General features: G+C 35.2%; 3 protein-coding genes and 1 pseudogene across 6 annotated transcripts; 3 read left to right on the plus strand and 1 right to left on the minus strand.

Annotated features, from left to right (window-relative positions):
- Positions 1 to 1,106: 1,106 nt before the first annotated feature.
- Positions 1,107 to 8,699, plus strand: LOC140832721 (phosphatidate phosphatase PAH2-like; annotated as a pseudogene).
- A 1,939-nt stretch (positions 8,700 to 10,638) lies between these two features.
- On the plus strand, positions 10,639 to 15,652 carry LOC140832722 (protein TIC 22, chloroplastic). 3 transcript variants are annotated; one of them, XM_073196878.1, is made up of 9 exons: positions 10,639 to 11,070; positions 11,401 to 11,463; positions 11,670 to 11,744; positions 12,484 to 12,534; positions 14,269 to 14,328; positions 14,418 to 14,489; positions 14,926 to 14,961; positions 15,163 to 15,304; positions 15,439 to 15,652. In XM_073196878.1, the coding sequence occupies exons 1-8, from the start codon at positions 10,678 to 10,680 to the stop codon at positions 15,253 to 15,255; spliced, it is 843 nt and encodes a 280-aa protein (XP_073052979.1). In that variant the 5' UTR covers positions 10,639 to 10,677; the 3' UTR covers positions 15,256 to 15,304; positions 15,439 to 15,652. The 3 variants fall into 3 exon arrangements, with proteins under 3 accessions (XP_073052979.1, XP_073052978.1, XP_073052980.1); XM_073196877.1 differs by having other exon boundaries at positions 15,163 to 15,652; XM_073196879.1 differs by having other exon boundaries at positions 14,418 to 14,486; positions 15,163 to 15,652.
- A 2,568-nt stretch (positions 15,653 to 18,220) lies between these two features.
- LOC140832723 (protein WEAK CHLOROPLAST MOVEMENT UNDER BLUE LIGHT 1-like) lies at positions 18,221 to 21,829 on the plus strand. 2 transcript variants are annotated; one of them, XM_073196881.1, is made up of 3 exons: positions 18,221 to 18,760; positions 19,270 to 19,755; positions 19,863 to 21,829. In XM_073196881.1, the coding sequence occupies exons 2-3, from the start codon at positions 19,282 to 19,284 to the stop codon at positions 21,726 to 21,728; spliced, it is 2,340 nt and encodes a 779-aa protein (XP_073052982.1). In that variant the 5' UTR covers positions 18,221 to 18,760; positions 19,270 to 19,281; the 3' UTR covers positions 21,729 to 21,829. The 2 variants fall into 2 exon arrangements, with proteins under 2 accessions (XP_073052982.1, XP_073052981.1); XM_073196880.1 differs by having other exon boundaries at positions 18,222 to 18,760; positions 19,244 to 19,755; positions 19,863 to 21,828.
- Positions 21,830 to 22,086: 257 nt separating this feature from the next.
- LOC140832724 (photosystem I chlorophyll a/b-binding protein 5, chloroplastic) lies at positions 22,087 to 23,787 on the minus strand. The gene is made up of 6 exons (XM_073196882.1): positions 23,405 to 23,787; positions 23,145 to 23,277; positions 22,797 to 22,909; positions 22,601 to 22,705; positions 22,351 to 22,439; positions 22,087 to 22,257 (listed from the first exon to the last, which is right to left on the minus strand). The coding sequence occupies exons 1-6, from the start codon at positions 23,620 to 23,622 to the stop codon at positions 22,115 to 22,117; spliced, it is 801 nt and encodes a 266-aa protein (XP_073052983.1). The 5' UTR covers positions 23,623 to 23,787; the 3' UTR covers positions 22,087 to 22,114.
- Between the last annotated feature and the right edge of the window lie 1,212 nt (positions 23,788 to 24,999).

Genomic DNA, 24,999 nt, shown 5'->3' on the forward strand with positions numbered 1-24,999 from the left:
TTATTATTATTATTTTTATTTAGGTACCTTTTTTAAAAAAATGCAAACAAAAATTAAATTTTATGATTTTTGTTAAGTGTTTTTTTTTTTCAAAAATAATTCTATAACTTTTAAATACATTTTGTGTAAAAAAATAATTTTTTGAATTTTAAAAAATGAAAACCATAAAAAAACTAAAAAGTGAAAATCAAAAGTTTAATTTTGAAAACAACAAGACACTGGTCTGCTAATATCTCGTGAGATGATCTCACGAATTTATATCCGTGAGAAGGTTGACCTGATCCATATTTTGAGTATAAAGTAATACTTTTGATATAAAAAAATATTCTTGGATTGAGACAAATAAAATATTTGTCTCAAAAAATTGATCTACATGATGTTTTGTATGAATTTTTGTGCTCATGTTAAAAAAAAAAAAGGATATTTGAGGTATTCTAACATGGTATTTGAAGTATTATTCTATAGGATAGTACTCCTTGGCACGCAGTAGATGTACACGTAAAAAAAAACGGAAAATTGGTCTTCAGTCTCCCGTCGTCGATTTTTTTTTTTGTGTTCAGTTCTGGGTACTTTTTTAGTACCACATTTCCACATGAAGTGTACCACATTTCCACATAAAGTGTACCACATTTGGTATGACATATTACCACAATTTTAAGGGTAGGGAGTAAATCCAAAGAAATGTTTTGATTGAGGATTTTTCACCAACTTCCTCTAAAAAAACTACTGTGTAAAAAACGTAAAAATAATTAAACCAAAAAGTCATATGGATTTTTTTAATATGATTTTAGATTTTTGTAACAAGTTTGTATAAGATTTAGATAATGTCTTTGATAAATTTTTGATAATATATGTGTCTTGAGTAAAGAAAATTAAATAAAATAATGTCTGATAATTTTTATGTCTATTATGCCCAATTTTAATATATAAAAATGTAAAGGATTTATGTATTAAAAAAAATTCAAATTAATATAAATATAATTCGAATGTTAAAAACTTTAATACTAGTTTTATATTGGAATTAAAATCATAATCCATCCAACTCATTTAAGACAAGCTCACGTGTCATGTCATAGTGCAATCATCACTCCACCTCGCCGGATAAAAGTAAAAAAAAAACAAACAGAATATCTGAAGATCCTACGAAAAATCCGACAAAAAAAAATCAGTCAAGAATGTTTAAAATTTCGATCCCCCTTTTTGAATTATAATTGTTATATCATGCCAATTTTTATCGCCTGAGAAATCGAATCACATCGTGTTGCAAGGTGTGTTAAATTTGATGTCTTCTCAAGAGGTTTGCGTATTTTGCATTTATGAATGATCTGTAATTGTTATTGGCGTACGGGGGACATTCGAATAAAAGGGTGTATGATGTCCCTGCCAACTGTTGTTCAACGCTTAGCCTATGGCGATTTGCTGCTTGTGTGAGCGTTCCTCGAAGGTTGTTTTTGATTCTTGAATCCATTAATCGGCAGCTTTTTTGAGCTGAATTCCGTATCTGCTGCAGATTCTTCAATTGATCTTGATCAGTGGATCATATTATTTGAATCTTCTTTTGTACATTGGATACTCGTACAATTTTGTTCTCTTTTTTGTGTGGTTTCTTCTATTCTTCAGCTGCGAGAAAAGTCTGTTATTTCCATTGCTTATTATACGGGATTCTTGAAGTTTTGAACTTTTTAGCATTTCTATATCTGGGTTATCCTTGAAATTTTAAATTATTGGAGAAAGAACGGAAGCAAAGGAAAAAGGTGGTAGTTTTACTGTTGGTTGGTTGTAGGTATTTATTTACTACCGTAAGGAATCTAGTTTTGATGGTTTTTGGACTATGGATTTTCTATTCTTGAGGTGATCTCAAGTTTCCTTAGGTGGTTGGTTGTCAGGTGTTTTTTGCTCTATATTTTAAAATATGCAAGCTGTGGGGAAGCTAGGTAGCTATATAAGTAAAAGTGTTTATACTGTCTCTGGTCCGTTTCATCCGTTTGGTGGTGCTGTAGATATAATTGTGGTGGAACAGCCTGATGGGAGTTATAAGTCGTCGCCATGGTATATTCGGTTTGGGAAGTTTCAGGGTGTGTTGAAGACCAAAGAGAAGGTTGTTGGCATTAGTGTCAACGGTGTCGAAGCATGTTTTCATATGCACCTTGATCATAAAGGGGAAGCCTATTTTATGAAGGAGGTTGATGTAGAAGAAGAGTTCGCATACTCCCCTCCGTCCTCTTCTGGTGAGGACATGGATAGGCAATCCGAGAATAGTTGGTCTGATTCAAATGCCTGTGAAATAATAGAATGGCGTGTGTAGGACCAATTCTCGCCGGTCACAGATTTTGGAACATGTTTTTGGGAGAGAGGAGGAATACACATCTGGTGTTATTAGGACCGAATCTTTGGAGCGTGCAGAGATTGCAGCTGATCTCTTGGAGTTGAAGTGGTGCACTAATCTTGCTTCCTCTAGGCGCAGAAAAGAAAACGCCTCACGTTTTTCTGCTGAAGATGTAACAAAAGACGTGGCCCATAATAGTTTGCAAGATTATGGTTGTACTTCGGATGCACTAGGTGTTATATCTTGTTCAAGCTCCCAGGAACTGGAGAGCACTGTTGAGCAAAATAGTATGGTACTGAAATGTTTAGATTTGGGGTCTGTGGCTGAACCAGCCACCTCAATTGAATGTGCTCGAGAAGATGTTTATTTGACTGATGAGTCAGGCTTAGTTAAAGAAGATTACCATGTGAATTCTGTGACTATTCTCTCTGAGGTCGTGAAATGTGAATCACAATTTCAAGAATCGGATGAAAAGGTCGTGAATTTAACAGATGCTGATATCAAGGCCATTTATGAATCTAAAAAGCCAGAAGGTTCAGGAGTTGAGTTGGACAGATCCATTGAAGAAGAAAATTTCTCCTGTGGTTATGGTGACTACGGGGAAGTCTCTGTCAACACTGAAACTGCTCATAAAAGGACTCAGTCATCAGCTGACTTGAAATCTGGAACAGAAAGAGATCTGCTTCGTGAACATGAACTTTTTAACATCCAAGAATGTTTGGGGAAAGGGGATCAATTCACAGTAGTTCGGGAAGAAAAAATATCTCTGAATGGAGGGGCCTTTTTTGTCGAAACCTCTGTCACTGATTCGTATCCTCAAATGTCAAATTTTAATTGTGATAACCAGTTTATTCCATCATCAAGAACTTTGGAGGAAAAGCAACTAGTCTTTGGTAACCTGGACCAAGTTTCTTCCAATGATGCAAAACACTCAGTGTTTGCTCATGCAGATCATGAGGGAAAAGAATCCAATTCGTCATGTTCATTAAGGGTTGCTGATGGAGATAATATGTCTGGTATTCCAAAATCTTGCCCCAGTTTTTCCTTAGACAAGACAGTTATAAATGACTACATAATTGATGGTAATCTCAAGGGAAGAAGATTAAGAACCATATCTAGTGATGCTAGCATTGACACATCTGGTCATGATCAACCTAAGGAACTTACGCGAAAGGTGAGATCATTTCCCCATTTGTGGCCTCTGAATGATAGTCTTCAAGTACGTGATGGTGCCCATTCTTTCAACCCTTTATGGAATTCAAGTGTGAAATCAGCTGAAGATGTTAAATTTCTAAAAGAGAGTGAAGAGAGACGTGTTAAAACGTTCAATGGTAAGAAAATTATTTCATTTTACCAATAACGATCTCGTTTAATTTTTTCCAGTATAGCCAATAATTGGTGTAGGCGTTGTATCTTATGAATGGCTGATTTAGGATTTTGAATCTAGAACCAGTTGTTAATATATTGGATTTTATTATTATCTCTGGATGATTTTCGATCTTTCTGGTTAAGTTTCTGTTTTATGGTTGATTTGTTCTCGTTATGTGCTAAATTTCCAACTTCACAAGCAACAAGAATTACTGAACAAAACTTATAAATAAAAAAATCATAGATTCAATAATCTGAGTAATAAAACTCAACCAAGGAGCAAGTCCTTTACACAATCGTCTTGCCGCTAGCATAAGCTAGCCAATAACCGAAAAAATGCTTGAATACCGTCCTCCAATTCTATTATCTGTCCGTTGTTCTCTCCCCCTCCCTGCATTCTCTCCCCCTCCCTGCATTGTGGTTTTGAGCTATTTGATATTTTATCGCCAAAGCGCAACTCATTAGACCTCTCTAATTGAAGTCCGTAACAGTTCTCGACTTTGGTAATTTAACAAACAATTTATAATGTTTGGAACCATATATATTTAATGTCTTAGTTCTCCGACGGCTTAAACTTTTTAATGCAGTGGTGACCAGGGTCCTAGTTCCAAGTACCCCCCCTGTCAACCATTTATGAAAATGGGTGTACACATTCTAGGATTCAAATATTAAAAATTGCTTGCATAGGATTGCAAATGTGGAGAAAATAATAGTCAATGTCTTTTATTTCTTGACATTTTAAGCTATTAGATGAGTGGTCATTTGATAAACCTGGAGTTTTGCAGCTTGTCAACTCGTGAATTCTAATGATAGTTTGCCAGCTGTTAGTTTCTTACATATAGCTTGGATTAGTTGTCAGTAGGGAAATGAGTTGTTTTTGTATATCCTGAATCAGGTATAGTTTGTAATCTTTGTTTAGCTCTTCTTGAGAATGCAAATTTGAAGCAGAAATATTTTTTATGTTGACCATTAAAGATCTTGCAGGAAACCCACCTAAGCCAATTAATTCATTGAGAGGAAGCAGGAGAAGCTGGCCTTTCTCTATTAAAAGATCAAGAAGCGTGAAAGTTTCTCACCCATCTTTGGATGGCAGTGAAAATTCTAATGCTGTAGAGATTCTTGAGGAAATGGCCGATTCGGAGGTGGTGAAAGATAATACAAAAGTTAAGGTAAACAAGAAGAAAGTAAGGGCACTTACTCCAACATCTGAACAACTGATGTCTTTAAAATTAAAAGAAGGGAAGAATATAGTGGTCTTCACCTTCTCAACTTCGATGCTGGGGAAGCAACAGGTCGCTTTTGTCTCATTGTTCTATGAGAATCTCTCTTTAAAGCCTGTTCACCTCCCTGTAATACTTCTTCTTGAATATCACTGTTCCAGGTTGACGCCCGAATTTTTCTGTGGAGATGGGACACTCAAATTGTGATTTCTGATGTTGATGGGACAATTACTCGGTATATATTTGCTTGGATTCTTGTTTTTCTTTCCCTGCAAAGCATTACGACACTACAATGTGGAATCAAGATTTTTTTAATTTGTCACAAATGATATTTTGTCTTTTTGAAATTCATCGATTTTATACAGGTCATACCTGAGACTTTTTCTTTGCATTTCTTTTCAAGTTGCTGTAAGTTTCAAGTAGATGCAAATCTAGCTACAGTTTTACTATGATGCGTCTTACTTGAGCGTTTCTTTGCAAACTTTTTGTGTTTATCTAGTTCTCATCAATATCTTGATATTCACATTTTTGGATTGGTTTAATGTTTCTTTCCGGCAGTAGTTCACTGCTTGTGGCTTCTTAATTCCACAATGAAGTTTGTTGCGACATTTAATATATTTTTATATTCTTACCTTCTGCTCTGCACACACCAGGTTTTTTTTTATCTTGCACATCAAGCTATGGTGTGGATTTTTTCTTGCATGCCTTCTTAAATTATGGAAATAGCCTTTTGATTATTTTATCATCACTTGAAATACATTGCTCCGAGGAAAAAACTGTGAACTTTTGCGAACTTGGTTTTGTGGCTTTTGCAAACTTGATTTTGTGGAATCAAATCTTTTAGTATTCTAATTTGCATTTTTCTAACCAAAAAGAAAATGTGTAGTACAACAGACAAACTTAATTTATCAAAATGTGTTAACAATGGCTTGGTATTGGTCGTTAAGTTGGTTATACTTTTTCTGTCATTCTTCTCTATGACTTCATATCTATTCTATATAGCAGTCTCACTTTGGTCGTGTTGAATATTATAGGTCTGATCTTCTAGGACAGGTTATGCCTTTGGTTGGTATGGATTGGTCCCAGATAGGTGTTGCACATCTCTTCTCTGCTATAAAGGTTGGATAATCTCAGAATAGAATTAAACTTGTCAAAAATAGTTTTTATTATAGCACTTATCATATTTATTTTTATATGCACTATATGTGTGTGTATATTATGGAGAACATTAACATATGCTGTTACCATTCTCAATAGCATTGTTTCCTTTGCTCCGTGTGCGTGTTCTGAATTTAAATTGTTTCTAGAGCACATAAATCAAGAAAGCTTTCAGTTTGCATGAGTTGGTAATGCTTTTTTTGGTTTTGCATGATGTAGGAAAATGGATATCAGTTACTTTTCCTCAGTGCACGTTCGATTTCTCAGGCTTTTCATACTCGACAGTTCTTGTTTAATATCAAGCAGGTACTTTTTTTATGATCTCAGATTTTTTTGAGAGAATGATCTCAGCTTTCAGATAAGCATAGGAAGACACCCTTAACTAAAGTTGCATTTCACATGATAAATATGATATAAATATTTTTGTTTTGTTTGTCTCTTTTCATTGATGGTCTTAAACTGGTTTCCTTCACTCATACAATAGTGATGATCACAAATTAATACCGGCAAACTACAATCCAAATAGCAAAAACGAACAAAAATTTAGAATTCTTGGGTTTTTAATGAGTTTTGTCATGCATTTTGAATTTCTTGATCATACATGTCCTTTGAGGGTGTTCATATATTATTTCAGGATGGAAAAGCCTTACCAGATGGGCCTGTCGTCATCTCTCCTGATGGACTCTTTCCCTCTCTATTTCGAGAAGGTCATTGATTCCTCCAACTTTTGCTGCTTATTTTCCTAACACCGTGGTTAACCTCATGAGAGAACAGGAATACCTGAGTATCCTAAAATTTTCCGAGGTTGTCCAATAATTTGGGTGCATGTGCATCACATGTATTCCCGCTTGTAGAGCTATTGGGAAAAACGTTTGTTTGTTGATGCTTGTTTTTGAAAATAAGTGTTAGATGTCTCATATCGGCTGGATTATATCTTTAAGAGTTTTATATATGGATATTCTCTCCTTAGATTTTTTTGAGTTGAATTAGGTCCAAATCTCAATCTTAACTTGTCATCAGAGAGAGATTTCGATCATGTCCCAAGCTCACCGTTATGTCTTGGACTACCCTATGAGCCATCCGATAATGTAAACTTCACGCTCCACTTGTTTATTTATGGGCGTATGGGGTATATGTTAGATGTCCCACATCGAGTGGATCAAGTCCTTGGAAGTTGTATATACAGACTTAAACAATTTTCTCTCATTAAAACTAGTTTTTTAGGATTGAGTTAGGTTCAAGTCTCAGTTTAACGTTAAGATTTCTGTGCTTTCTAACTTGCATGGTATATGAAGGATAATATTTTCAATGTGCCAGTGAACTACTAATTGAGAAGTTTCTGTTTTCCAATATTGCAGTTGTTAGAAGAGCCCCTCATGAATTCAAAATCGGTTGCTTGGAGGTCAGCCCCTTTATTATTTTATCTCATCGGGGCTGAAACCAATAGATTTTTAGCGTCTCACAAATTCATTAGAGATATTAGTAGTTTATCCATCTATAATGGTAAATATTGATGATTTAAATTTGTATATGAAATCATTGTAAGTACCAAAGCTTTGTGCAACTATCAAATGCATTGTTCTAATTTTGGGAACAGTAATAATGTCTTTTGACTAACGCAACTGAGGAGACTATCTTATTGGTCATTAATTTTCCAGGACATCAAGGCATTGTTTCCCGCTGATAAGAATCCATTTTATGCTGGCTTTGGAAATAGAGACACTGATGAGTTTAGCTACCTAAAAGTTGGGATTCCAAGGGGTAAAATATTCATCATAAATCCAAAGGTACTCCAAAAATGTTCGTTTGTGAGGCTTCCCATGTGAGAATGTTGTCTTAATTTACTGTGGTTTTATTGTTTTTTGCAGGGTGAGATTGTTGTAAACAGGCGCGTTGACACCAAATCATACGTATCTCTTCACTCCCTTGTACACGGCATGTTTCCTTCCATGTCCTCATGTGAACAGGTTCGTGTCTTTGAATTTTAATGATCTGTTTTCACATGTCAATAATCACATCAACTTATGGGTGTGCAAGCCTTTATCTCTTCGATTTTCTACTAAAGTTGAAACTTCGTCTTTCTCCTGTACATGAGCAAGATTTCAATCCTTCAATCTCGTTACAGGAAGATTTTAATTCCTGGAATTACTGGAAACTTCCCCCTCCAGCCTTGGACCTTTAACATCGAGCAACTTGAAATGGAGGCAAGCAACTAAGGCAGCATGTTTAATGACTGGAACTGTTTCAGGTAACTTCAAACTCCATCATGACAATTATCTGTCTCCCCGTTTCTGTGAAATCTGATAGAACGTTGTGTGTAGTCTAAAAAAGAACCGAGGGGCTTTTAGTCAACGACTTATTCGAATATCATCCTTGCAGATACTTAGTCATCCAGTTTCAATCAGTGTTGAATGGAATGTTCAAAGCTATACAATACCAAGTTATAGATATATTTACCTCTACATTAATGCCTATAGATCCCGTATTTCTTTTTGTAAATTTTCCTGGGAAGATGTAAAATTCCGTAAACATGATTTTGTAAATCGTAGAGCAGTGCTGTATTGACTTAAAAGTGGTTGCATACTATATGATGTAAAATTTCAATACAAATACAATTTGATTGGTAATGTTTCTTCGTGCAAAGTGCAAAGAGTACTCTTGTTGTTGTGTTAAATATGCTGAGATTGCATAGAATACTTCATTATACAGATTAATGAGATATAGGGACTGAAAGAAAGGAGATGACAAATCAAAATAGCTAGTTTGGATATTTACCAAGCAACAACATTAATGCCTAATTCCTTACGAGCGAAATCCACAAGTTTAGTTATTTCGTTTTCATCAATTACTCCGTTGGAATTTACGTCGGTCAACTTCATGCCACGCTTCGCCTTCGACTTACTTCACAAAAACTCAAATGAGAATATCTCACAGATTAATTCTGTAAAACAGATATCAGCTTCAATTCGACTAATAAAAAATATCACTTGTTATATCCAATGTATTAATTTTCACTGTAAAAATATAAATTTTTTGTTATTGATGCTATAAAAAATATAGTCTAATATTTGATTTGAGTGAAATTATTCGACTCATAAAAAATATTATTTTAATGTCTAAATCATTAATTGTCACCGCAAAAGTATATTTTTTTGTTAGTTATAGTATGAAGAAATATTGTATAATATATTTTGATTTGAATGAAAAATATTACTTTTTATGTCCAAAATATATTGTGTAATATATGCTGATTCGAATCACAAATATTATTTTTTATATCAAATATATTACTTTTTATTACAAATATGAATCGTGTTACACTAAAAACCTACTCTAAAATATAGTTGAGACTATTATATTGAACGATTATCAAACCAATTTTTTAGTATATGCACACTACATTATTAAAATTGGGTCTAATATTGACAAAATAACTATTTATTAGAATACCCAAGTCATCCCTATTTTCTTATAACAATACTCCCCCACACTCCATTATTTATTTTTTCAATGGCAATATCATTGTTGACTCGTGTGACTTTGGAATAATAATAAAAATATTTCCTAATATATATCATAACACAAAACTCATAAAATCATATAAGGAGTCAATTTTGTAAAAAAGATATCTGATATGATCCATGAAAAATATTACATTTATAGATCAGTTCAATTCATCTCATTTATATAGATATGTGAGACCATCTAACAAAAAACTTATCATACGATAATGACGTATGAAAATTTGAACATACATATATTGGAAAGCTTAACATGCTGCTCATATTATTTGTGACTCATCATACTAATTTTCGTGCCCACAATGAGTGTACACTCATATATTGGAAATGCAATTTAGATATATATTTTTAGGTCTTTTGTGAGATAATCTCACATATTTTTATTCGTGAGATAGTCAACATTGTTCATATTTACAATAATAAGTAATATATTTATCATTAAAAAAGAAATTATGGGTGATCCAAATAGGAGATCTGTCTCACAATTTTATATATATATGTGTGTGTGGAACATATATGAAACTTATCCTATCAACTTTTGGCAAATATAATAGAATCTGATTCAGTTCGAAGAAGCTTAGACCACTATCAAAGTATTTGAATACTTTATATTTATATATTATATATATTAAAACCTCAATAATAACATGTTTTGAATGGACATGCAACTTAAAGTATTTTTATAAAATAATTTATATTATAATGTAAAGTCTACAAAATTTTAAGATAAAAATTTGTGTGAGACGGTCTCACGGATCGTATTTTGTGAGACGAACCATGAAAAAGTATTACTTTTTATGCTAAGAGTTTTACTTTTTATTGTGAATATCGATAGAATTGAGGCGTCTCACAAATAAAAATTAGTGAGATCGTCTCACATGAGACATACTTAAATTTTAATTTGAATATTGGTTATTTTTCACCCGTAATTTCGTCGAAAATAAGAGAAAATATTGCTAAATACATATTGCCTTTACCAACTAAAAGGTATTTTTGGGCCATAATTGGGCCGAAACTACTCCAAAGCCCAATACGCTAAAAATATGTACTTAGCCCACCAAATTATCTGTAATCGCACGCAACCATGGAGTCTTCTTCTACATCAAACCTTGCCATGGTGGGCACACCTCCGAACCCTCTTCTCTCGCTGTCGACTTTCATGCACAGAATAGGTTCGCAATTCGTAATTCGACTCGAAGATACCAAAAAATTGGCGGCCGCAGCTTTTCCGCAGGCCTTTCCGCTACCGCCAGTATCCTTGCCTTTCGCTTCCGTGTCTCAGCGACAGGGCAAGCAAAACTCCTCTTCGGAAGCTACGCTCAACTCGAACCACGTGGCTAGAAGGCTTTCCGGAACTTCAGTTTACACTGTGAGTAACACCAACAATGAGTTTGTGCTGATATCTGATGCGGAGGGTGTTAAGTCCATTGGATTGCTTTGTTTTCGACGGGAAGATGCGGAATCTTTCCTGGCTCAGGTTATTTTTGAATTATGATAAATTGATCGTCCTTTTGCTCCTGGTATAAGAGCTTGGATTTTTTGTTGCATGCGAGGGGTAGTAGACATTGTTGTTTATTCAATGATAGGCGGAGATAGCCACTTTTTGGGTTTGGGTTCGAAACTATAGTAAAATTATGGCTTTTCTTTTTCATTTGAGCAGGTGACTTGCTTCCCTGCTTGTCTGCTTTTACGAGAGTGTTTATAAACTATTCTGCAAAATTTATAGGGATGTATATAATGTTGCTTGAATGAACTCGTTTTATTCTTGGGTTGCTCTTGATTTTAGTCTATAAATGTTTTTATTCAGGTGAGGTCAAGGAAAGGAGCTGTAAGAGGTGGTGCAAAAGTGGTGCCTATTACATTGGACCAGGTGTACATTTTATGTAGTTTACGACTTGGAGATTGCTGTTTTGATGGTGCAATATGTACTATAGTAGGAATTTTAAATATCCAAAATTTTACAGTGTATCCCAAAACAAACATAAGAATTTTGTGCTTGTGATAGCTGGTCGATTAGTTTATGAATTTCAGTGAACTTAAAGTAAGTATTGGCTTTTGTCCCTTGAATCTTTGCAGGTTTATTTGTTGAAAGTTGAAGGAATAGCATTTCGTTTTTTACCTGATCCGGTTCAAATAAAAAATGCAATGGAGGTTGGTACATGAGACAACTTCGGCTTGTTGCGTCTTGAGGGAGATTATAAGCTTTTCTTGCAATTCAAATGCATCTTTAAGGAATTTCCAAAAGAGCCTATTGGTTCTATAAATGGCCATAGAGTAGACGCCCCGAAAAACAGTTGGGGAATTCCGTCATAGTTGTTTAATTGTTGAACAACATTGCTCATGTCCAAAGCTCTAGCTGAGTTACCTGTGTTATTAAAGTGACGTGATGACAATTGAGTTATATTGAAATTAGCTTAAGAAGCACTCAGTCCCAACATCACTTAGCTCCTAGTTGTCATGAAAAATCATAGCTAGCGTATGGCTTTAATATATAAGAAAAACGCAGAATGCAAGCTTATAGTAAAGCATTCTCATGATTAATAGCAGATTAGCATGCATGTGAATCTTTCATTATTATGAAAAGATTGGGAACTCCAAGAAGTCCTTGATAAACCTCCATTTGTGCCCGACTTTTATTTTTGTGCAAACCAGGGATACTCCACATGTTTTTCAACAAAATAATATAAATAAATTGAAATTTATAAAAGTATTACATTTTCAAGGCACTCTACACTCTATTTCAAGTTGCAACTTGAGGTGGAACTTGATTGTGAAATCGCCACCTCCATTAAAAGAGTATTTTTTTAATATAATTTGATGAATGTGACTAGCAGCATTTTGTTCTTTTTTTTAAAAAATTCTTTTTAACCCGCACATTTTTCAATGCTAGCTAAGAGCAGCAGATACCAAGAGTGGATTTGACGGAGTTCCTGTTTTTCAGGTAGGCAATGCAGATTTATATTGCAGCTTATTTTAGATTTTCGTCCGATGTCAGTTATATAGCTAACACCCTTTCCCCAAAAGTACCCCATTCACGTTCATGTACTTATTTTGAAAACGGTTAAATGTTACTTTTGAGGTTATTCGGGTTATACTTCACCTGAAATTGCTAAGGTGTATATCTTCTGTTTATTATTTGAATGGTCTTGCAAGTTATTTCAGAGAGGGAAATTCATGGATGGTGCTATGTTTGCAGATATAGATGCAAATAAAAGTCTTTGTTTTAAAATTTTGAATCAAGATGAGGAAATGGTGAAAGATAAACAGAGTGGAGATTTATGAACTAAGGATGTGCTTGGATCGAATTATTTGAAATCAAAGAGTCCAATATTTTTGAGCGGATTGGGTCATCGTAAACCAAAGACTAAAATATATATGATTGCAAATCCATCTTAGGTATCTGGATGATTTTGGTTAGGAAAATTTCAAAGTCACGCTATCTCAATGGAAATTCTCGTGTCAACAACAGTGTTCTAAATGGCGGTCGAGGCGGCCGCCTAGGCGGTAGGCGGCCCTCGACCGCACCGCCTTAGCATGAGGCGGCTGTCGAGTCGGGTCGAGGGGTGCCGAGGCGGATTGAGGCGGGTGGAGGGGGGTCGAGGCGGCGTCGAGGCGGGTGAGGCAGTAGTCAACAATTTTAAAACCTAGTCAACAATTTTTAAAACCTAGTCAACAATTTTAAAAACTAAGTCAAAGTCAACAATTTTAAAAACTAAAACCCTAACACACCTCTTTCTTTATTTTATTTTATGTTCTAACTACAACTCTCCACTCTCAACTCTGAACCACCATAGTCCACACACAATCTGCCACTGCCCGACCGCCGCCGCCCGTCGCCGCCCGCCGCCGGCGGAAGTCAGAATATATACATTTTATGTAGATGATTTAGAAGATTAGTTATGTTTAGTCTACTACTTGTTCTAATGATGGATAATTGATTGAAACTTTGAAAATTTGAACTTAGTTTTTTGGTAAGAAAAATTATATTACTTCGTTAACATAATAACATTAATATGATGATGAATCTTTATTAATTGCACATTGTCTAGATGATATTATATTTTGTGCTTAAACATTATTTAATTGCACATTTTACATAAAAATAATTATATTGCATGATTATCTATAAAAAATTACTTAAAAAATTTCAACCGCCTAGGCGGCCGAGGCGGTAGGCGGTCACCGACCGCCCCGCCACCGCCTCCCGCCATTTACAACCTTGATCAACAATTGGCATAGGTTTGAAATGCACCGCATCAAATATTACTCAAAATCCAAGGTTTGAATTCTTTTGCCAAATCAAGCCCTTCCACCGAGTTTAATATTAATGGGTTTAATTTTTGTGATGATAACTCATTCATGCATGCTTTGGTTGGGATGTGGGCATATGAAGCTCTACATTTTTATGTCATCTTGATGGTGATATTTGCATATTTGTATTAAAAGAACAATGCATACAAAGAATTAGCCACTTGATGGAGCTTAATAAACAGTTTAGAATAATGTAAAATTCAAGAGGTATATGCATGCATTCTTGCAAATCAAGCATCTGGATTTTAATTATCCTTCTTTCTTAATACCGAGATAGTGTCACAGCTTCCCCGCATTATGAAGCCTAGTTCCCTTCCAGCAATGCCTGTTCTTAATAATTTACTCAAATCTTTCCTGGTTGCAGTCAGACCTCCTAGTCATGAAGAAAAATAATAGACGGTATTGCCCAATATATTTTCAGAAGGTAATCTCTTTGTATCTCATACTCAGGTGAATTATGATTATGATCATGGACAAATCTTCTTATTTATTAATTTTTTTGTCTCAACACAGGAAGATTTAGAGAAAGCACTATCAACAGTGTCCAGGGTATCCAGAGGATCTTCTGTTTCTCGGCACATCGTGGTATTATTAAGTGTGAATTAACTTTTTGCCTCGGTTTTCAATGTTGAAGTAGTCTGAGGGTGGATATATGAGACAAAATAGCTCAAAAAAGAGCTCATATTGTCTACCAACATGAGTTGGTCCATGTTTCTTTTTTGTATAATCGGTGCTTTAAATGAAGACAGTCATAATCATTCTTCCCTTCTCTGCAGTCCCAAAACGGCATAGAAAATTTATCAATTAAAGTAACTTCACTTTTTTTGAGTCTGATGAATGATGGGAAAAATCACATAAAGAGAATCACGATTCTTGGCATTCAAACTAGCCATGGTTAAAATTCTTGTTATCGGTTTATTGAATTCTTAGCTCTTTATTGATCCGCGTGATTCAAGTTTTTGGGACTCTAGCTTCCACCTTTTTATGCATTTTACTTCTGTCACAATTTTGATTTCGACAGGTGGGAAGCTTGGAAGATGTCCTCAAGAAAATGGAGGTAATTGACTCGAAACATCTGCAGGGCAGTTTGGATACTAGGAACTCTCAGTTTACTCCAAATCATATTAACATAGTAGTAGCACTTCATTTGTTATGAAGGCACACTTGTCTTCGTGGATGTCATCCTATCTAGTGCAACGGATGACCATAATTTTCACTGTTGAATTTGAAATCTCTGCTTCATCTTCTCTTGTGGCAGATAAATGAAAATAACGCTGGCTGGGAAGATTTGATTTTCATTCCACCTGGTAAAAGCCATTCTCAACACATTCAGGAGCAGACAAAAGTATAAGAATTCGATGCTGAACCCCCCCTCCCTGATTTAAAGGGACAGCGACTAGGTGAACTTCTTGCCAAGCCGTTAAATTTGTTCAGCTGACTCTTGGTCCCTTTGCTGCATTTCCAAATTTTCAGCTCATCTGGTCGATAATTTCTCTAACAAATAACAGATGACAATAGATACCTCATTTTACAGGGCAATATACGGGAAAGCCCATTTCTGTTCTCCTCCGTTCATATTGAATATGAAAGTATTCCGATGAAATATTGATAATTTTTTTCCACGGGCGCTTCGGCATGTTTGATTCTTGAGTTGTTGTTTCCTTTTAATTCACTTACAGCTTTAGAGTCCGTATCTTAATCGTATTTCACTGCCATTCATGGAAATCGACCTGGGATATCAACTCTAATACGAGTTGATTGAACTTTTTTCGCACCATAAATTCTCTAGTGAAATCAATCATTTAAGTTCAAATGAATCTTTAAGTTCAAATGAATCGTAAGTGTATGAGTCAAGTTATAATAAAGTGTACAAAATAGGAGTATCAATCTCACATAAATTGATTAAACAAATTTATTTTTAAGTCAAAAAATTTAGTTAGTTAAAACAATAATTTAATTAATTAATAAAATAAATTAATAAACAAGTAGAAGGACGAAACAAACTCAACATAAGTGATTATGTTGAAAATTATAAATAAACAATTGTTAGGATTTCGGTTAATCTATATATTAATCTTCTTTAATGATTAAATTTCAATTCATAAGTCGTGTTTTTGACAAAATTTTATAATTTATTAATATATTATGTCGAGTTATATCAATCTAATTAACAAAATACAGTAACAAAACGTTCTTGTGTTATTTAATAATTGTAATTGCATTAATGAACCGTGTAATACTCTATTTTTGATTTTTGGTCTATGACTATCAACATGTATACAACTTCATATGTCTTTGCAAGTTGTAGATCCATAAATTATATTATCATATCATGTTATAAAATCTCTCGATCTTAATCATAACACATAAAATCACTTCAAAATTGATCACACGTTAAATATGCCAAAACAATAACATAATCTTGAATGCTTAAAAACCAAAATTCAATCTTAAAAGAATTCACAACATAAATGTTGGGGTAGTATCGCTTGATTTCTTCTTCGTGCTGCCCTCTCTCTTGTGTGGCTGCGTGTGTGAGTAAATCTCGACGAATAGTGAAGAATTTGTGTATTAGGGTTTCTCAGGGGAGGGCAGTCGGATCGGGTTACCCGACCTGAACCCGTTCAAGTGCATTTTTTGGGTAAATCGAGTAATTTGTGGGGTTTTGGTAGTACCCTAACTACCCGATCGCGTACCCGAGAACCCAAATTATTTTTTTTAAAAAAAATATATTATATTCTAACTAAAGAAAATAAAAATGTTGTTGACTTGTTCCTCACTTATTCTTATTTGTGTTGCCCTCTCTTTTGTGCGGCTGTGTGTATGAGTAAATCTCGACGAATATTGAATAATTGTAGTGTATTAGGGTTTCTCCCATGTAATCATTCTCCTAAACTTTGCATGATATCTCCCAAATCTTGCATTGTCTCCTTCCCAATTTCGAAAATTTGCATGCTTAATCATAAATTTAATAACTTAATATTATTCATCCAAGAGTATCTCCACATTTCCCATGTAAACATTCTCCGATCTGTATATCTTATTTTAATACAATAATGAAAATTAAATGCTAACATTTCCTTACAAATATTTAATAAAATGCGGGAAAAATCTGGTTCTTACCATAGTATTATTAATTCATCATATATAATAAGTTATACATACACCTGCTTCTGATCCATGACGGGACACACGATTCTTCTATTCTCATAGACCTGGTCAAAGGTCGGATCTGACTCAAACCAAAACCAACATGTGGTTAAGGGATCGATTAATCGGCTCCGTCCGGTTAAGATTTAGGAGTAAAAAACTCGTCAACACCACAAGTCGCGCGAGTCCAGCTCGATGGCTCGACTTTTAAAAAAAAAAGGAAAAAGTTTATCTCTATGTTGAAATTAGAGAGAACAATTTTGAGAATATAAAAGATTAATTTATCATTTTATAGAATTGCAATCCCTTTAATTTCATTAAGACGTACTTATATATATTCTCACATAAAAAATTTAGTGAAACAAATGGATTGTAAGACTATAAAATAAGAAGTTTATCCTTTAAATTATCTCTTTTTTCATACTTCTACATGTTAGTCAAATTATTTACAACTTTATCTACAAAAGATCTATATATATGTATATATATTATGGGAAAAAAAATTCCCAACTCATGGGCTAAACCGCCCGCCTCGTGCTGGCTACAATTTTATTAAATTAAATTAATTTGGAATCTTGACAATATTACATTTTAGAAAAACCTTTAAATAAGAAAAAATTAATTTATTTTTATAATTTTTCTAAAAAAATAAATAAATAATGGTCGAACCAAACCCAAAACCGACGATTAATCGGATCCAGACTTGAATCCGAACTGACGGTTTCATGACTCGAATCGTAACTAGTCACGGGCGAGTCGATTAAAGGTTGAGATTTTTTTCAAATCAGACCAAGACCGGACCTGGGCCCGTCCCAAACCCCATCGTCGAATTTTGAGTTGTATTTGTATGGATGTCTTAATCTGATTCTTGCACAAGATTGCATATTGCTGCTGGTTCACCTCTGTGTCACTCTCATAAATGCATGTACCATATGAAAAAGTATTTTTCTAGTAAAAGATTCTTATTGTACTTTTTTTCTTTTGAATACGTCCGAAATAATGCAAATCACCTTCTATCAATATTTTACATTATCTATCATTTAAAATTCTTTTTTTTTGGTAAAAAAAATGTCTTTATATTATTTAAGTACACGAAGACGTGCGACATAATAAAATGGAAAAATGGAGGAAGAAGCATACGGATTCTTCCGCCTGCGATGGCCACGATGGGCTCGGTGCGGAGACTCATCGTTGTACTTTTTTTTATGGTATTGTGTGCGTTATTCCTTCAAGATTTATTCTCTTGTTACACCACAAATGAATCTTCATAAAATAAATAAATAAATATTCATGAATAAGGAACATATTTTTTCCCAAATCCTTGAAAAAAATTGAATTCCAGAAGACCAAGTGTGAAAAAGTAGGCTCCACACACGTGTACTTATTACACTCACCTCATTATTACACAACGGCAATGCAATCTTGTATCTGCATCTCTGAAACAGAGCAGTGTATATTAATTTCTTTTCCGTATATTCCTTTTTCATGATTTAAATCTCTCTCTTCTTCTTTTTTTTTTTTTACCTGTGATTTACTATTTTTGGGCTGAGCAAGAATTTCCCAGATTTTGTGGGGTGTTGAAAGAAGGTCAGAAGAAGACAATTTTATTGTCTTCTTCTCTTACTTTTTGTGGGCTAATATTGGGGAGGTCCTTCGCAGCTTCCCGTTCGACTTTTGGCTTTTCTTGGTTTTTCTGGTGATTCTTGGTGCGTTTTCTCTCTTTTTTAAGGTGCATGTTATCGTTTGTTTTGTGTTTTTTTGGTTGGGAATTTTTAGTTTTTACTTTTTAAATTAGTAATTAATTTATGATTGATAAAATTCTTGAGATGCATTGGATTTGGGATTGGATTTTACCACTTTTTTTTGAGCATCTTTGGTTGCTTATTAAATGAATTCAGATGTTATCAGCAATTATTGGATTCTTGCATGTTATTTGAGACCAATATTTGATTGAGATGATAAAAATGAACCGTTGAAATTAGATTTTTTTTACCATTGTTATGTTAATATGATATAGAAAATAATTGAATAAGTTGATGTCAGGATTTTCAGTTTCGTTTTAGGGTGTTTTAATCTTTACAAGCAATTCAATTCGTAGTTTTCGTAGGCATTGATGCTAAATATTTGGTCTTGTTGAATTCTTGTGTTAATCTTAAAATTTCTCTGAGGTTTGGTTCTCTTTTCACTAGAGCCTTCTTGATTTGACTCCTCCTAGCATTTTGTTGGAATGGAGGGTGCTAAAGATTTTCAAGCTAATGTTAATGCTAATGCACCTCCATATTCTTCGCCACCTCCCGTATTTTCATCTCCGGATGATGAGGGCAGATCAGTTAGTGTTGCCCCAATGATCCAAGGTGGGAGTGTAGAATCCGATGTGTCTAAAGAAGCACCTGCAAGCTTCAACAATAATACCGCCACGATTAGACCGAAAATAGTTGCTAGGCCATCTCCTGAGGATGGTTATATTGCTCCTGTTACATCCCCTCGAGGGAGAAATGGTAGCATTGGGCAGTTCATTCCAAACGTACCCTCAAATTCTAATGGGAAATCAAAATCGGCGCAACAGTCTAAAGTTCCTGATAGTTTGGAGTTTAAAAGAGGTCAAATTGACACAGCAGCTCCTTTTGAATCAGTGAAAGCTGCTGTTTCAAAGTTTGGAGGGATTGTCGACTGGAAAGCTCACCGTGTGCAGACAGTGGAGGTGTAATCTTGTTTTTAATGTCTTGTACCTTTCATCTTATGTGTATTTTTGCGTTTCTTGTGATACAAGATTTGTTTAGCTCTAAGTAATTCTGGTTGTCCATTCAGAGACGTAAAGTCATCGAGCAAGAGTTGGAGAAAGTCCGGGATGAGATACCATTGAGTAAGAAAAAATCTGAAGCCGCTGAAGAGGCAAAAACACAAGTTCTGAAAGAGCTAGACGACACCAAAAGGCTCATAGAAGAATTAAAGCTTAATCTTGAACGAGCCCAAACCGATGAACAACAGGCAAAACAGGATGCTGAACTTGCAAAGCTCAGAGTCGAAGAATTGGAACAAGGGATTGCTGATGAAGCCAGTTTTGCTGCCAAGGCACAGGTCGAGGTCGCCAAAGCGAGGCATGCGGCTGCCATTTCAGAGCTTAAGACTATTAAAGACCAATTGGAACAGCTAAGAAAAGACTACACGTTGTCGGTGGCCGAGAAAGACGCCGCTGTGAAAAAAGCAGAAGAAGCTGTCTTTATGTCTAAAGAAATCGAAAAATCAGTTGAGGACCTGACTATTGAACTTATTACAGCCAAGGAATCATTGGAATCTGCTCAAGGGGCACATCTGGAAGCAGAGGAACATAGAGTCGGAGCAATAATGGCAAAAGAACGGGATACTCTTAACTGGGAGAAGGAATTGGAACAGGCCGAGGGGGAGCTTGAGCAACTGAATCAGAAAATATTATACGTGAAGGATCTCAAATCAAAGTTAGATTCTGCGACAACATTGCTGCAAGATTTGAAAGATGATTTGGCTACCTATATGGAATCACAAGTAAAGATTGAAACTGGTGAAGGAGGAACTTCGGAAGATGGACTCGAGGAAATGGAAAAAACCCGTGCTGATATGGAGGTGGCCATTTCTGCAGCAAAGAATGAGCTTGAAGAAGTGAAGGTCAACATCCAGAAAGTGACTGATGAAGTCAAAATCTTGAAGGTGGCTGCTTCATCGTTGAATTTGGAACTGGAAAAAGAAAAACTGGAAGTTGCCGCCCTTAAACAAAGGGAAGGAATGGCGTCAATTGCAGTTGCATCTCTTGAAGCTGAGCTGAAAAGGACAAAATCAGAAATAGCTCTTGCTCAAAAGAAGGAGAAAGAGGAAAGAGAGAAGCTGTTGGACCTTCCAAAGCAAGTACAAGAGGTTGCTCAAGAGGCGGATCGAGCAAAGGAACTCGTAGAAACAGCTCGGGAAGAGCTTCGAAAGGCCAAGGAAGAAGCGGAACAAGCGAAGGCGGGAGCAAGTACCTTGGAAAGTAGATTACGTGCTACTCGAAAGGAAATTGAAGCTGCGAAGGCCTCAGAGAAATTGGCACTGGCGGCTATAAATGCATTGGAGGAGAGCGAATCTGCTCAGAAGAACAATGGTGAGGATTCACCAACGGGAGTAACACTTTCTTTGGAAGAATACTATGAGCTTAGCAAGAAATCCCACGAAGCAGAGGAGCAGGCAAACCTACGGATAGCAGCCGCTCTTTCTCAAGTTGAGGTAGCAAAAGAATCTGAGGCAAGGAGTTTGAAAAAGCTAGAGGAAGTCAATCACGAATTGTCCGAAAGAAAGAATGCTCTGAAAGTTTCTCTGCAGAGGGCCGAGAAGGCGACTGAAGGAAAATTGGGAGTCGAACAAGAGCTAAGAACGTGGAGGTCCGAGCACGAGCGAAGACGGAAAGCTGGAGAATCCATTGCAGCAGCAGGGAACTTGGATAAAAGTTCGAGAGCCAGTTTTGAGGAGCAAAAAGAATCCAAGAATGTTGTAAGCTCACCCGATTCTTCTACACACCGGAGACCAAGTCAGAGTTCATATACGAGCAACACGGATACAAATCCATCTCCAGAAATAAGAATTACCAAGAAAAAGAAGAAATCATTCTTCCCTCGAATCTTCATGTTCTTGGCCAGAAAGAAATCGCATTCATCAAAATCATCGTAAACATCAGTTTTTACTGTAAGTAACGGTGGTGTTGATTGTACATGAAAAATAAAATATAAAACTGATTTCTAACTCGTCTATTCGAGCTTTACTCAAAAGATAATATATTTCGAATCTTCCTTATTATTTAATTTCATCAAATATTTATTCATAAATTTACTAATTTCACGTCTAGTCAACTTAAATAATTTATTAAATTTTTTTAAAAAATTAATTACAATTAATTTACGAATTAAAATAATTAACAATACTTTACGCCCCGATTGGAGAAGCACTAAGTTGCATCTTCTTGTGAATTTGAATAATTGCATTATTTTATGAAGAAAAATAGCATTAAAATCATGAAACATCTTAAAAAATTTGTAAGACGGGTATTTTCTGGAGGATTAAGAAGCAGATCCAGCAAGAGTTTGAACAATTGTTGCATGCCATGGATTAGAGAGGTGCTGTACGAGATTGTCTATAGGGCCAACATGAGTAACATAAGCCTGAACGAAAATTCCAAGCATGGCCACCATTGCCAATCTTCCTGCAAAAAGGAAAAATGGACGCTGAGTCGAAATTTGAAGGAAATGGCAGAGAAAAAAAGAAACCAAAATCAGCAAGAAGCAAAAAAAGGAACCATTTTTTATCTCTTTCAGTTTCCATCCATGAGCATTCTTTATGTCTTTAGCGATGCCAAGAGGATTGAACAACGGACCACCAGGATACCTAACAACATATACAATTTCGATCATATTATGAACTATGGAGCAGTCGTTTCTTTTTAAATTTTTTCACCAAAAGTATATAATCACTGAAAAAATATCGTTTCTGCCCTTCCAGGCTTCTAAGAATATTAAAGAAAAAATTATTTTAGGGAGTGTAGTTACCCTGGCTCCAGCCCTTGTAGTGCAGCTTCGATGCCAAAGAAAGACCCCTCTTTGGCTTGAGATCCAGGATGCATGAAATCCATGTATCTTTTGGTTTCAACAAATCTGCATGTGTGCCAATGTTTAACAACAGAAATGAACTCTGTTTTTCAAAGATTTCAACTGAAGAAAACATATATTTGGGGTAGGCCAGTACCCCATCAAGAGTAGCTGAACAATGAAAAGAGTTTTGGTGCTGGCAAAATCGAATCTGGTGGCACCAGCTTTATACCAAACAGGCAAATTGCTGATTCCTGTCACGCGTAGTAACTGCAGAAGCAGCAATGAAATACAAGAGAACTTCAAGAAATGAACATGGCTAGCTCATCGGGGAACAATCATGCTGAATCTTGGTTAACTGGGGATCAAACCCGAAGTCCTTGATGGAAGGTTAAATATCACAGTGCATTAAATATATTGCTAAAGATCCCATGTTCTCTTATAAAATATTTGTACACGTTGTATTCTTCTTTATAACATTCGATGCTATCACAGTATCACTTACATCAGTCACAAGAATCCCAGAAACTCCAGCCATGGCAAACCTGGCATGAACAAGTTCAGCCTGGACATACCACTTCAAGTTTTCGGGATCCTCACCCAATCCAAGGGGATCGAACCCGAAGTCTCCCACAAGTCTACAATATTACATATCAAAACAAATGTAATACAATATTGTTACCACATTCACATCAACAAAATGATGTGTGTGTGTGTGTGTGTGTGTGAAAAGCAAGAAACCACGAATCTTGCATACATACGTACGTTCCATCGAGATATGGCGGAGGCTCGAGTCCTGGTAACCATGTGGGGCGGCTCTGAGCCCGAATCACTGCACTGTCGCGGAGCTGAGTACATTGTTTTCTTCCAATAAACTTAATGTTTGATATGGGAAATGCAGTCGTGTTTTCCAAGTTTCCAGGGAAGTGAAAGGAGCCGGAATGAACTAGAATTTGGGAGCTTTTTCCCACTGCAAAGTTCATATCTTTTTTGTACCTCGATCAAATTCTTGCCAAATACATGGCAAGAAAGAATTGATGCAAACACAAGGTCCAGAATAAACCTACGCTATCCTTTTCTTTTGAACGATTGCCACTTCTCTTATCTTTCCTCAAAATGCTTTATTTATTACTCCTAACATAGATAGACATTCATTTTTTGTTTCCTGCAAAATGTGATTAGCTGTATTTTGTTCTAAAAAGCACCCATATCACTTATGAGAAAATTATAATTTTATTCTTCTGTATTATTTTAATATATAGGCTTAATTGAAAACAATATTGGAAAATTTAATTTATTAAATCTAGTGTATGATTGCATAAAGTTTTCGAGAAACTTGCAGAAATTGAATCAAAGAAAGCCCATTATTCCATGGTCTAATATCTATCTGATCGATTTTTTTTATAAAAAAAAAACTAAAGAAACCAAGTTTTTTTTAAAAATGTGAAGCCCAAGACCCATACAAATATTACAAATATGGCCTATATGAAAAATAATATAATTCTTTAAAAAAATCGGGTAGTTCGATTTTTTTATATAGAAACCGAAAACAAACCGATTTAATCGACATAAATTAAAACGAATCTCCACATAATAATCATATTGTCTCTTGGTATGTTTTTTTGTATTCTTCTTAAAATATCCCTATAAAAATAACCATCTATAATATTTTAGTTTTTTTTATAACTTTCTTAATTGCATGTACCACCTGGCTAAAAATATAATAAATAGGTATCTTGTGAGACGGTCTCACGAATTTTTATCTATAAGACTGGTCAACCCTACCGATATTCACAATAAAAAGTAATAACTCTTAGCATAAAAAGTAATTTTATTTTTATGAATGATCCAAATAAGATATATGTCTCACAAAATACGACCTGTGAGATCGTATCACGCAAGTTTTTTGTCAAATATAATATATATTACTTTCTAAGTTTTACAATTCATTGAATATAAAGTTCAGGGCAAAGTAAAATTGATTAAAGGGAGGTTAAATTTTTTGAACAGTCAATGTACTAGGACTATTATAAGAAGTAATTGTTGTGCCTAAAAATAACTCAAGAAGCCCACAAGAACTTGAAGCCCAAGCCACAGCCCAATGGATGAAGCCCAATGTAGTTGCAGTTGGCCCAACAGAAGGAAGTTGCTACCAGTTTCGGCCATTGCCCAAGGTGGAAGATCGTGGTTTGATCGTGGAACATGGTTGGAACTGGAAGGTTCGATCCTGGGTGTGGGGGCAGTGCCCACACCCAAGATCAAGGGTTGAGATTCATATCATGAGGAATAAAAAAAATTTAAAAAAATAAAAAATTGGGCCAGAAAAAATTCTGGCCCTTGGATGTACCCCTACAGGCACT

The sequence above is a fragment of the Primulina eburnea genome, chromosome 5 (assembly GCF_022965805.1).
Source record: "Primulina eburnea isolate SZY01 chromosome 5, ASM2296580v1, whole genome shotgun sequence".
Lineage (NCBI taxonomy): Eukaryota > Viridiplantae > Streptophyta > Magnoliopsida > Lamiales > Gesneriaceae > Primulina > Primulina eburnea.